This window comes from Orbicella franksi, chromosome 8 (genome assembly GCF_964199315.1).
Source record: "Orbicella franksi chromosome 8, jaOrbFran1.1, whole genome shotgun sequence".
Classification (NCBI taxonomy): Eukaryota; Metazoa; Cnidaria; class Anthozoa; order Scleractinia; family Merulinidae; genus Orbicella; species Orbicella franksi.
Genome location: NC_138152.1, coordinates 8540827 through 8554645, shown reverse-complemented (window position 1 = coordinate 8554645; position 13819 = coordinate 8540827). Strand labels below are relative to the sequence as shown.

The 13819-nt window shown below is 38.1% G+C and overlaps 1 protein-coding gene across 5 annotated transcripts in view; it reads left to right on the top strand.

Moving 5' to 3' along the window:
- Window positions 1-13819, top strand: part of LOC145495486 (dual specificity tyrosine-phosphorylation-regulated kinase 4-like) — a 29003-nt gene that overhangs the window by 11874 nt on the left and 3310 nt on the right. For 4 of the 5 annotated variants that reach the window (XM_081475116.1, XM_081475117.1, XM_081475115.1 and 1 more), the window contains 16 exons: window positions 765-827; window positions 1313-1342; window positions 2547-2615; window positions 6769-6830; window positions 7279-7355; window positions 8130-8264; window positions 9301-9469; window positions 9594-9648; window positions 9743-9795; window positions 10275-10307; window positions 10744-10809; window positions 11143-11215; window positions 12046-12127; window positions 12511-12561; window positions 13052-13173; window positions 13613-13673. In XM_081475116.1, coding sequence (XP_081331242.1) covers window positions 765-827; window positions 1313-1342; window positions 2547-2615; window positions 6769-6830; window positions 7279-7355; window positions 8130-8264; window positions 9301-9469; window positions 9594-9648; window positions 9743-9795; window positions 10275-10307; window positions 10744-10809; window positions 11143-11215; window positions 12046-12127; window positions 12511-12561; window positions 13052-13173; window positions 13613-13673 — 1201 coding nt within the window. The other variant, XM_081475119.1, reaches the window with a different exon arrangement.

Here is a 13819-nt window from a genome sequence, read left to right as displayed (position 1 = left end):
TAGTGCGTTCCACTCCGGAGGGAGTGGCCCAGGATCGACCCTGGTGAGCAACAACAACAACAATGCTTTATTTGCTCTAGACACTTAATATGCATTTGCTAAGAAAATTACAATAACTTAGGGAAAAGATATGTGCTTAAAGTCGAGCCAGGGGTCATTGTGTTGTGTCTTGGGCAAGACACTTAACTCTCACAGTGCCTCTCTCCACCCAGGTGCACAACTGGGTACTGGCAAACTTAATGCTGGAGTGGGGGAGGGGGGGGGGGGGTGATGAACTAGCATCCCATCCAAGGAGGAATAGAAATACTCCTGGTTGCTCTATGCTACAAAAACCGGGATAAGCTGCAGCCTGATGAGCCATTTGGCTCATATCCAGACTTAACCTTACTTGATCTGCAGCAAGGGCAGCAAGGGCAGCAACTGTATATAGTGTTAGCTGTATTGTAATGAATGTATTGGAAGTAGTGTAAGTTTTAAGTAAGTATAGCGTAAGTATATTATTTTGTAAGTATAAACAGAGGTGCTGTAAGTAGTGTGAGTGTAAATCCTGTAAATAAAATTGAATTGCAAAAAAAAAAAAAAGCAACTGTACATACTCCACTGACGTTTCATAGATTCTACAGTGTACTGCCCATAAAAAAATACCGTGTTGTGTGAGTGAATTTAAGGACGGTTCAATTTTCTCATAGTAACGGTATCCAGTTTATCGTAACCACTAGCCTACAAATTTTGAATTTGTTTTTTTTTCTCTCACTATTTTCTAGAGGGTAACAAGTATTCTTCCAGGAACTTTACCGCAGCTTGGTCCTGATAGACACCATGGCCAGGTACTGTTTCTCCAAACCTTTATTTCTGTTGCAGGGCTCAAAAAAGTGTCATCCAGTCGTCCGGGACGAGTAGATTTTCTTACCGGGCAAGTAACTTTTCATTTACACTTGCCCAATGGGCAAGCAATCAGGCAAGTCATCTGCCAACTAATTCAAAAAAGAGCAACCTAAGACTTAGCCATGGCAAGCAAAATTTTAGAGCTACTTGTCCAAAGGATATGCTGTAATTTTTTTTTTCCGAGCTTGTGAATGTAAACCTAAACCTGTAATAATAAACCTAGAATTGCCAATAAGAAAATACAACACACATAAAAATTAAACACATAAATGCCTGAAAACTATAACGAAACAGGAGAAGATTATAAATGTTTTCAAGAAGAACAAAGTGTCTTTCCATATTCCTGTTTTTGATAGCCTGTGTGTGGACGACTCTCGGGCTCTTTTCCGTCGGGTATATTTCTACAGTTAACGTTAATGTTTTGCAGGGGGATGACCATGGTACCAAGGAAGGCAAGGTGAGTCCTTTTAAACAATGTACAGATCTCTGTATCTTCGGTGAACCCTCAACTACCACTACAGGAGTCGTGGAGATGTCTTTTTTTTTTGGAAGGGGGAGGAGCGGGGGGTGTTGCTGGGGAGTTTGAGTCCAGTAGCCTGTTTGCAAAATATTAGAAGGTTGACAATCTTTGGCGTGGTATGACTGCTCATTTCTTTCTTGATTTTTTGATTCGGCTATAAAAATCGGAACTTGTTTGAGAGCTTTAAAGAACCTTTGCATGAAACTCCGTTTTCTCCTCCGATTCTTTAAAGTGCCTATGAAGTAAAAAATAATTGCTGCTTATTTGAAAGGCTTTTCAGAGTAAAGAAGAATGGCGTTTTCCTACTTGGAATATCTTTTTTCGTTTTAGAGATATTCACGTTTTTGTATTATGCAAATGAGGAAAGTGATGACGTCATAGGTGGTTCCACTAAAACAGCACAACAGTCAATCGAGTATAACTCTAGAAATATTAAAGCAGTGTTCTTCAAACTTGGCACCAGCAATGTACATCACAAAAGAAACAGAATGACACCTACTATGTTGTTGCCATGGCAACACTCTTGGCTCCAGTCTCTTTCTGTGAAAAACCAAACATCCCCATTTGCAACCTTTTAAAGTTGGACAGAGGGTCTTGCTCGGAACACACATGGTTCCCATATTGTCTTAACTCTCCCCATTAGATTGGTGGGAGTGAGAATTTTAGTCTTAATTAAAACAGAACCAGCGGCATAACTGTTGTCATGGCAACAGCCTGCCAAGTTTAAAGAACACTGCTTTGATATTTCTAGAGTTATTCTCGATTTAGTGCTGTGCTGTTTTAGTGAAACCACCTATGACGTCATCACTTTCCTCATTTGCCTAATACAAAAACGTAAATATCCCTAAAACGAAAAAGATTTTCCAAAAAGGAAAACGCCATTCTTCTTTACTTTGAAAAGTTTTTCAAATAAGAGCAATTATTGTTACTTCATAGGCACTTTAAAGAAGAGAATCGAAAAACTAAGAGAAGGATCGAACGTTATCGCCCCTTTCTCACTGTCCCCCTTTCATCCCCTCCTTCACCCTGGTGTTTTTCTCCCTTCTCATTCCCAGTTGCGCATGCTTCGCTGACCAAGTTCATCGAAATTCCACGACAAAAACACTTTCAACAAGTTCGTATTTTCTATTCAACCCCACAGAAGTTCTCCGATCAACTGCCTCAGTTGCTGAACCAGCAGAATATATTAAAGAGTTCCACAAGTAAACAGGTGAGTCAAGCCCTTGTTTAACCTTCGAGGATTGAATGAGCCCGCGCGATCTTAGACAGTGACGTTGCTCGGCAACTGACGTTTCTTTGTAAGCAATCGCTAGTTGCGCTTTTTTTTTTTGTAACTAAGAATTAGAACCGGAATCTAGAGCTGGTTTTGCGAAGTTGGGTTGAAAATGTAAGAAACGGCAAAAAAAAAAACCTTTCAGAATAACTGCTACTTTTTTATAAGAAGATAATACTGGTAGCTGTATGCGGAGAAGCTTTGAATCTGTGTTGGTTGATCGTGTTCCGTTGAGAGCGCGTAATTTTATTCCAAAATCTCTTGTGTGTGGGCGAAGATCTGGGAATGAGATTAAAAATCGCGCCGATCGTAAAGGTTCTAAACTGTACAGTTTTCCTCTCTTAAAAGCATGATTAAATTCGAGATTAAGGGAATAAAATAGGTGCTGTTTAAAACAATGAATCGGTGACTTTCAAGAGAACATTTGACGGTTGATAATCTCTGAAGTGTTCTTTTAAAAGCTGGATACTAAAGCAGTGCATATAAATGTTGGCTCTATATTAAGACGTGCTAAATAATAAATGATCCTGGGTTATTGTTGTGTGTTCTCTGAAGTACGCCGATAAAGTGCTTCCATATGTAATTTGCTTTTTTTAGTGCAGTTATTTATTTTTGAGAACGTGTAGAAAATTTGGCACAACCGATCGCAGTGTAAGAGTAAATTTATTTCTAACCTCCTTGATTTTGAGCTTGAAACTGGCTGAACGTTATGAAATTATTTTCCAGGGTGGCTTTTTAAGCGATTCAAATTTGTCTTTAAAGTGTTTTCCACTTGTGATGTTAGCCTTTGTCTTAAGTTTCGCAGTTAACGAAATACATAATTACGTGCTAATGGAAAACGTAGTTAAAGAGGTGTTTTTCTACGCCTGATAATTACAATCTCATTCGGTGTGCTACAATAAACAATTTTCGTTTCGTATTGTGCGAAAGTGCCGACGGCACACCCATTTAAACACTTTTTTTCGTGTAGAAATCGAGGAGTTTAAATGGCTTCTTTTCGACTCTGAGTTGGTTTTCTTTCGTGACGCTACGCTTAAATGGGTTCTGAGTAGGAACCTTTGAATGGCTTTCCAATCGCAGTGGCCTGAATGAAGTATGGGCTAAGCAGGTGGAAATTGCTTCGCTTATTCCATTAGTTCCTGACAAAACTGAATAATTTATTACTTCAAACCACTCGGTAATCTCATTGCCTTGGCAACATGTGTTTTTTTTTTTCGCAATTGAAGAACAGATGTACAACGAGTTGTTTTCACACAAGCTTTTATTTTCCACTGGGTCGATCGTCGCGAGTCAAGCTGGGACCTGATTGTGTGCAACAACAAAATTATTCATTTATTTTTGCTTAAAGACGACTCGTCGCCAGCACTGATTTCCATTTAATCTTGCGTCGAGAATCAACGTTGTTGTATTAAGCAGCTTGCCGACCACAAGGCGACAGGTCATTCCAGTATGGCGATCGGCGAGCGGGTAGCTTGAAGCCTTAAGTGTTGAAGAACCGAAAACCAACGCTTCATGATGGTGAAACAAGGACAGAAACCAGGCCAAAAGACAGGCATTTCGATCCAGAACACGAGTACTTTGACTCGAGGACATATGAAAATAAGAGTTTTCACTGGCCTGGCGGGATCTCTCCAGTCTGTGCATAGAAAGAAGGTTTGTTCACGTTGCATTTAAGATTTTTCCGATAAAGCAATAATTACAGCGCGATTTTTTTCTTCGTTGCTCCATTTTTGAAGGGCAATTTCATAGTTACTCTTTTTACGTTTATTTTGTCTTTTTTGTAGAGGGCGCAATAAAACCCTGAATTTGTTTTCCCAGCATATGAAAAGTGTTTGATGAAGTAAATAATTCAGCAAATATTTACCATGAAAAAAATGATCGTGGGCTTAATTCAAGCGTGCCGCGTTTCTCGTCTTGATTTTCGTTTAGTAACTTGAACGAAAAACGTTCTTATAATCGGTATTTGCAAGAGCGGGTGAAATGTGTTTTCGTTATGCGTCGACGTTTATTTTTTTTTTCGGCAGAATGTATGAGCACTCGGGTTGATCTACTCTACTGATAGCTATAAGTGTAATTATTTTTTTCCTGCCGTCATATGGGTGCTTAATTTTGCGTCAAAACATTGATTTTTCTGAAAAACTTCATGTTTTAAGGGTTTTTTGGTTACAAGTAATTGTCGAGAAAATAATTTATTGTTAAACGTTGCAGGAAATTGGTTTACTTATGTCGATCTGCCAAGCGCCTGTAATTGATTTTCTCGGCGAAAACATCGGCTGAAAATTTGTTCGTAATCTCTGTCGAATAAATCTTGTCGTTCTGTAATCTGAGAGTTTAAACTAAACCAGACGGTGTTTGATTATTTTTGGACCAATATCAACAGTTTTTTCTCTTTTTTTTTTTCGTGCAGTAGACTTTGTTTTCGGATTTGCTTTTGCGTCGACTAATATCTCACACGAATTTCCAGTTATTGTTTCGAGTTTGGTTTTGAATCCTTCCTCGTTAATGAGAGTTCGTACGAAGGTCGCGGTAGATGAAAACGGCTTTTTAGATTGCCAAGATACCACTTTCGCTCGGCTTGTATTTCACAAACACAGCTGCCATCGGAATTACTTGTGGTGTTTGCTACAGGCAAGAATTCTCACATTGGTATTTCTTAACATGTTTGAAAGCTTATTCGACCATGGATAACTATAAATCCGCGAGCGATTTAGAGGTTAAAAGAAAAGTGAATACCTAACTAAACCAGAGTTTATTTTCTAACTTTTTTTTTTCTTTTTTTTTTTGGCACCTGTTAAGTGCACTGTATTTCAGATTATTTACCATTTTACTGGCGCTCGTCCGAAATAATTTTTCGACTTTTCAAGGTACTCTCTGATAATTCAGTCGTCGCAATCGTGATCTTTCCGGCATTCCATTGAATCAGTAAGCTTCAGCAATAATTATTTTCCCAGAGAAATCCAGGGCTTTAGGGATAGCTGAAAACTATTTGGAGTCAAACTGAAAAAACAAAGATACGCAAAGCAAATATTAATTAATTTGCAGGAAAATAAAGCGAGAAATATCATTAGGTAAACGCTTGTGATAATACGCTAGAAATAAGAAGGAAAATTTGAAGTTGTTACGATAAACTACTGGTATTTTTTGAGTGTTAACATTAAATGGGTATTCAAAACAAGTTTCTCTTTTTCAAAAAATTGACAAACATCTTAAGAATTTGTGCGAGAAATTAGATGTTGGGAATGTTGTTACAAATGTTTCCAAGGTCCTAACCAAACGAAAATAGTTATAGAGGCAATGTAAAAAAAAACCACTTCTTTTTCATTTATAAATTTCATTCGGCGAGGCAAGGCAAGGGCTTCTGTTCATTTGTTATTAGTAGCAACGGCCCTGTGATTCCAAAATCTTTTTTAATTAAGGAACCTAAACCAGCGTAGAAAACAAGATCTTTTCACGATTCTAACTTTTTCCATATTCTAATTTATTTTCCTTTTGGCCATTGTTTCATAAGCGCTCCACAAAGTGTGAAACAGATACATTACTGGCCAAAAAATTTCGGACGTTAAAGTTTCGGACATTTTATTTTGAACGAAAAAATTTCGGATACTTTTTATCTCATTTCGGACAAAGTTCTGACAAAAATTTCGGACACTGCGGAAACATAGCTAAAGTAAATTTACGACCATAAAACACGAGTTAGACTGAAACAACATCTGTGAAAATGATAGTTTTACTGCAGCCTCAAGGTTTTACAGATTCACCGACGAGAAAATATCCCAAATTCTATCAAGCCGTAACGCATCTCAAGAAGTGTTTCGACAGAGTTCGCTCCATAAAGGAAACTAAGAGCTTGGGAGCTACTTAAAAGGTTCAGACAGAGCTTTAAATATTTCGGACGTTTAAAAATTTAGAGCGGTTTTATTTTCGGACAGTTTTTTGTCCGAGCTTAACATTGTCCGAAATTTTTTGCAAGTGATGTAGTAAAATTTCACCCCTACCCTACTCTCCTTCAAGTCTAAGGGGTATCGAAAGACCTTCATTGTAACTATATAAAGCTAACATTGTTAGTTTCTGTTTGTTCTTATTATTACAGGCGCAAAATCTGAACTTGAGCGATTACAGCAAACCAGGATCCAAACGGCATTCCACTCTAATGTAAGTGAAACAACAGGCCATGTACGTATTCTCGGTATTGCACTGGAACTAGCTTGCAACTGAGGCTAAAGCGAGGAGTCTTTCAAATGCAAATGACTTTAATCTCTGTTGAATGCTTTAATTTATGTAGCAATAATGGAAACTCTTACATGTTCATCCAGTGTAACACAGACAAGTAGTTTTCCAAACCTATTAAAAGAAGGAAAGTAGTAAAAAAAAAAAAACGTCCGGAATTTTTCCTGTTTTGGGAGTTTAATTCTGCTGCTAAAAAATTACTGGATGGCTAAAACTCAATGGTTCCAAGTTGCCTGCGGGGTAACCAGCCTTATCTGGAGGGCATGTTTTTCAAATTTACATGGTGTTTTAAATTGTGTGCGGAAGTTATAAATTTCTCACCGTTAGTGTTAACTTGTCGATATGTTTGCATTTTTTTTTCCTTTTCTTTCAGAACAAACAGTGAGAATGAGACGTTTACTCGCGTACGCCGAGACCCTAACGGGGTCAAACTGCCCATGTCACCAAGCGGTAAGATTCTGTTATTCATTGATATAAATCGATGACTAAGATAGGTTTGATTTCCGCTTCTTTCCTTTTTTCCTTCTTTTATTTGAAGGATAATAAACACACTAGCCCCTATTTGACACGGAAATATGCTCGAATATTTGCCCTTGGGCATTATCTGTTCCTTGAAGCTCACAGTTTTCCTCGAGCTACGCTCTCGGAAAACTGTTCGGCTCACGGAACAGATAATGTCTGCGGACAAATATCCGAGCATATTTTCGCGCCAAATGGAGGCTATTGTTTGCATATTTTCCAAAAGCTTTTCCGCCCGTTCGTCAATAAAACTGGTATGTCGCTTGTGGAACAATTCAAGCAGTGGATTAGTTACGTTTTGGCAAAAAAAGAAATTATTTTCTCGTACAAGGAAAGATCCGCATTAGCTGCGCCATTGGCGATTTTGTTCTAATAGGCAGTACATATTTTTCAATGCTTTTAACAGTGTAAAATTGTTGCAAATTGCGATGTGTTTATGCAGAGAGTATTTTTCGTAAGTTTTTTTCTCCGTGAAAAGAAAATTGTTTCGAAGATTTCCGAAGATTCCCGAAGATCGTCTGGGCCTTCGGAAGTTGTCCGGAAGGTTTCTGAACATGACCTGATTTCCGAATTTTGAACTCGGTTCAGCGTCGTTGTGTTCAACACACGATATTAGATAAAAGTTCACAGTACACGATAAAATATTTTAACAGTATTAAAAAAGCTAACAGCTATTAATTTTCATTTTTAAAATTGTTTTGTTAGTGGCAATCAATCATTACGGAGACAAGATGACCTCGTTCGAGCAGTCGCAAGAGATTCGTGATTTCCCGGACGTATGGTTTCTTGGTTTGGAGGCGAAGAAGATTGAAGGTGTCCCTGGCGCGCCTCAGAATAACGGTACTTCATTTGTCATCATCAAGTTTGAGCTTAAGCTTACAGTGAAAGCCCGTAAAGAGTGAACTCCAGGAATATTCCAGAATTTTTGATGAGTTGACACCAAATTGGTTAGAATAAACTGTCCGCTGCTGCAAGAGCCATTGAAAAATCTATGAACTTTTTGGGCAGAGGCTCCCAGGTTTCAACAGTTTCGTTTAGGCCCCATCCACTACGCCGGAGAAACTTGAAAACGCAGCTTTATTTCTAGCGTTTGGCCTACCGTCCCCACTAATCCGTCACGAAAACGGAGCTTTTCCAGAACGCTCTTCTGGAGGAATTTGAAAACGCTGGCTTTGCGTTGTAGTTTGGACGGACAACATTTTGATAACGAAGCTTTTCGTAAATAATGAAGTTACGACAATCGTGTGGTTTCCCTGCCTGAGATATCCCCAAACACAACTCTAAAATAACCGGTGATTGTTGCGCTTTCAAATTTCTCCGGCGTAATGTGAAAGGAAAACATTTAATGCGTTTTCAGAGTGAAAACGCTGTTTTCAAATTTCTCCTGCGTAGTGTGGTCAGGACCTTATAGCAAAATGCATTGTCAATAAATTTTGACAAGCCGATCAACCTGTCCAGAACTTTGGGGTGGGGATGGTAGGGAGGCGGATTGGCACTTGTAGAAATTCAGCCCACAGGTATCCCAAGCACACTGTGTGATATTGCGAAACACCGTACATAGAAGAGTTTGTATGACTGAAAATGTAACGAACGTATTCAGCGGCTAGAAATACGGAAAACAAAATACAGTAAAATTTCTTTTGCCGCTTCCATTGTGTATTTCTTGTATCACTGTGGAGGTTTAGGCCGTCTTAAAGCGATCTCAACTGGTTCCAGCTTCACTGTTTACCTCTGAATATCAATCCGTAGAGAGGATGATTATTGTGAGTCTTGTTTAACTTACGTTGCTCTTTGACTTGAATGAAAAGTTTCTTATTTAATTATTTATCATTCTCGTGGAAGATTGGGTCTGATTATTTTGTGATAATTTTCCCAGGTTATGATGACGAGAATGGCAGCTATCTGAAGGCGTTACACGACCACCTAGTGTACAGATATGAAGTGTTGGAGGTGCTTGGCAAGGGTTCGTTTGGCCAAGTGGTCAAAGCGCTGGATCACAAGACTGGACAACATGTCGCCGTTAAAATTATTCGTAACAAAAAGAGGTATGAGACAAGTACATGTGCGCATATACACACTAGTGAATAGTGCTTTGCGCTCTCTTTCTTTTCCGACTGTGCAGTTTACCTTTATGCAACAGTTCACATTTGGTGTTTCTTTGTTTTCCAGATTTCATCAGCAAGCTCTAGTGGAGGTTAAAATTCTAGAACACTTACGTAAAAAGGTTAGTAAGATCTTGAAAATAAGCTTATTCTGGCATAAAAAAATTACGTTAAGCTCAAAGCGGTAGATAATTTGTTCCTCTTTGAATTTCTCAGGATAAGGAAAACAGTTACAATCTCATACACATGATAGACTATTTCTACTTCAGGTGAGTTGAACTCTTCTGATCAAATCGTGTCTTCTCTCTACCTTATCACTATTACTTGCAGCAGGAACGTAATGAGAATAAAGGAAATTGTCATCTCAGAAAAACCGTATTGACTAGAGCCAAATTTTCCCAACGAGAATTGAAGGGAATGTATGGAAAAAGGTTAAGAGAATTCTGATGTTGAAAAGGATTCGATTGATGTGCGTTGTTGACAGCGACTGTCTTATTTTCCTTAAAACCTGTTTTCATTTGGTGAAAAGTGTTCCTGGCTTAAAATTTAGGGAATTTTGTTTTATATATCATAGTCAAGCATGTTTTACACGTGTTTGCTTTAATAATACTAAAGTTCAAATAGGGCCTGAAACGACTGTGTAAAATGATGTTTAATATCCAATCTTTCGCCGATCTACGGCGTCATTGGGTTTAGCTTTGTTGAAAGAACTTTATTCTTAAATAAAGTTTCTTGTGCCTCTTTTCAGGAACCATTTGTGCATTAGCTTCGAACTCATGGGGTAAGTAACAAGTTTTATTTACACATTTCTTGCAAAAGGTTCCGAAATTTTAAGCGTCCGAAATATTGACACTACCACTTTTAAGTAGCTCCAAAGCCCCTGGTATCCTTTTAGGAATGAACTCTAGTTGAGACACATAACGGCTTGATAAAATTTGTGCCATTTTCTCGTCGATGTATCTGTGAAACGTGAACTATCATACGCACATCTGTTTTTTTTTTTTCCATGCGTAAATTTACTTTAGCTATGTTCAGCAGAGTGTCCGAAATTTTTGACGTAAATTTGTCCGAAATGAGATAAAAGTAATCGAAAATTAAACGTCCGAAATTTGAACGTCAAAATCTTGGTGCAAGTAATGTATTTCAGCGCCGCGTACATAGCATCGTGATTTCACTTCACCGTTTAACCAACATTTTGTGGTTACTATTCGTTGCAGGATGAATTTGTACGAATTAATAAAAAAGAACAATTTCCAAGGATTTAGTCTCGCGCTTATAAGAAGGTAAGTCAACAACAGTTAGTACCTACAGGTGACAAGAGCTAAGAGCGTGACAGATTAGCGTGACGCGTGCTGTCCTGTCACGCAGCTTATCTACTATTCAAATAACTAACTATACAATATCGCTGTATTTTGAATTTATTACTCGTTTCCCGCGTTGTTTGGACAGTAATCGCTGCAGTTGGATAATAAAGGACCTTCAAGAAATTTTAGTATAATTGCTTAATTTTGATGTTTATCAAGCTTTTTTTCAAATTTTAGTGGTAACTTGAATTTTACATTTGCAATTCAACGTACTGAATTAATTTTTCATCAAGCTTATTCGTTGTTTTTCAGGTTTGCTTATTCGTTACTCCAGTGTCTTAGAGTGTTGTACAAGGAGAAAATTATCCACTGCGATTTAAAACCGGTAAGTGACTTTGGTTTATATTTCTTGTTACAGCGATTTCCGTTTGTCTGGTCAACGCAATAACGCGTATCTTTTGTTTGTGTGTTAATGAGCTCCCTCGATCACGCGCAAAAACAAATTTCTTTCAAAGTACGGTATAGATTGTGTTCACGTGACGTCATCAAATTCTCAAATCCAAAACTAAAGAGCCACTAAAGGTTTTATCCTCATCAGGCATAAGAGGTACTAAATTTAGGTCTGTTTACGACTTTCCAGCTCAATAGCGTCCTTCGTTTGGAAACCAGCGCATTTTGAATTTCGGAGTTATGGCGGTGCATGACATAAAGCTAAGATCGCGTTTGTCGAAAAGTATACACTTATCTCGTGATTGTTAGCCATATTAGGACTTAAAGTATAAGGAAAAGTGCTTGTGTAAATCTTTGGTTTTTGATTTTATTTTTTATTGCGTGACAATGAACACAGTCTATTAACCAATTACAGCAAAGAGGCTGTTTTTTTTTTCAACCAATCGTAAACGTCCACGAGTTTTCCCGCGCTTTGAACCTGTTGTACAGTTTTCTGATTAGTCCAATGCTCTTTTTTGGCGTCTGTTGTACTTTTTCATAGTGGTGTTGATTTTCAACGATAGTTTTCAAAATATGTTTCATCTTATTATATTCCTTAAGTTACTTTTGCGAGCTTAGAAAATTATAGATACATGTAGCTACTAGCCTAAGCTTCTTTTATTTATTTGTTTCTCGCGGACCTGTTTCTCGCAAAACTCGTTCATTCCTCCGTGGCTATTTACAAATCTTTCAACTTTTAATGGTTTTGTTTCTTTCTCGTTTCAGGAGAACATTTTGTTACGACAAAGAGGTCAAAGTGCTATAAAGGTGATAGACTTTGGTTCAAGTTGTTACGAACATCAAAAAGGTATTTCTGTCAATATTTTGTCAACTTTAGATATCCACCCGTAAGCTAGAGCGATGGGCCATTTCCGAACTACCTTACGCCTCTGTTTCAAAGCGATTCCTCGTTGAAGACCAGTGCAGAACACATTTTCACATGAGTGGTTTCGCACGAAGACTCGTTTTGAAACTGAGGCAAAAGGCAACACGATAAAACGGCCTATTCTTATGGTTTCATTCTCTGCCATTGACACACATTTTTGTGTGCAAAAGTTTTAACCAATCAGAGGAATTCTTTTGTCGGAACTAACCAATCACAGCTTGTGATGCGCAGCTGGCGAGCAGCGCGCTCAGGAAGTGAATTAATGTGTGTATTTTTTTTCTTCTTCTTCTTCTTCTTCCTTACAGTTTACACGTACATACAAAGTCGGTTTTACCGTTCACCCGAAGTTATTTTAGGTAAGTGGAAATTTTCTTCCTCGATCATTTCAACTTGAGAGTGTTTGCAACATTTCAAACAACACGGCTCTCATGTTTTCAAGTTCGTCCATGGTGCAATCCATTTTCCATTCTCGTCGAAACAAACGATACGAAACTAGTTCCTACCATTTGTCGAGCACTGCTCTACGGGGTCAAGCCATTATTTTTGCCGACAATTGCGGTTATTTTCTAGCGTAACCACCGAATTACTCTCGAGCGAAACAAGAGCACGCCCGAAAGCTGTTACTAGACAAGCAGATTTAATATAAATGATGTTATCGTCAGAACCAAATGACCTGTTTATATTTAAGAAGTGTTGGGTGGTTTAAGCTTGTGGTTGTAACTGTAAGCTTGTATGGTTTTGTAAAAAGGAGAAAATTATCCACTGGTGCAAGTGTAAGCTTGCATGGTGTTTGTATTTTGTAGTAAAAAATCCGAGTGCATGTTAAGTTTGAGTTTCTTGCTTCAGGTATTCCGTACAACATGGCCATTGACATGTGGAGTTTAGGGTGTATTCTTGCCGAGCTGTACACGGGATACCCTTTGTTTCCTGGTGAGAATGAAGTGGAACAGCTAGCGTGTATTATGGAGGTGTGTACAGAGACCACAGGCAACAGATTTGATTCTCGTGTTTTGTGTGTTTTGTTGTTTGGTTTTCTTTTCTCCTTTTCATTCGTGTAGTTTTGTGTACTTAATCGTCTATTCTATGCTTTCGTACAGAGACCTGAGGCAACAGATTTGTTTTTCGTGTTTTTGTTTTTGTTTTTGTTTTTTTTCTCTCTCTTCCTTTTACACTTTCCCCTTTTCATTTCGTGTAGTTGTTTTGTGTACTTTATTGTATATTCTTTTTACTCTGACGAATTGCTGACGCTCGGAACATCACCTTCACAAAATCGCTATTGCGATTAATTTACCTTTATCTGCTTCAGGTCTATAAATAGCCAAGTGTTAATCAATTTGACCGCCTTCTCAGCCCAACAGTTTCCTCGAGAACTATAATTTTATTTTTGTTTTCTCCTTAATTAAACAGATTTTAGGCAAGCCACCTTCAAATGTACTTGAACCAGCTGGAAGAAAAAGGCTCTTTTTCGGTAAGTTCATTTGTCTTTTTGTTTCTATTGGTGTACCATTCCATCTTGCCTGGTAAAAGTTGCATTTGTCGTTGAAGTCAGCGTTGTTCGATTCTTCCCGGTGGAAGATGTGATTTAAAGTTTGTTCCTGGTAGAAAGTTTTCGTT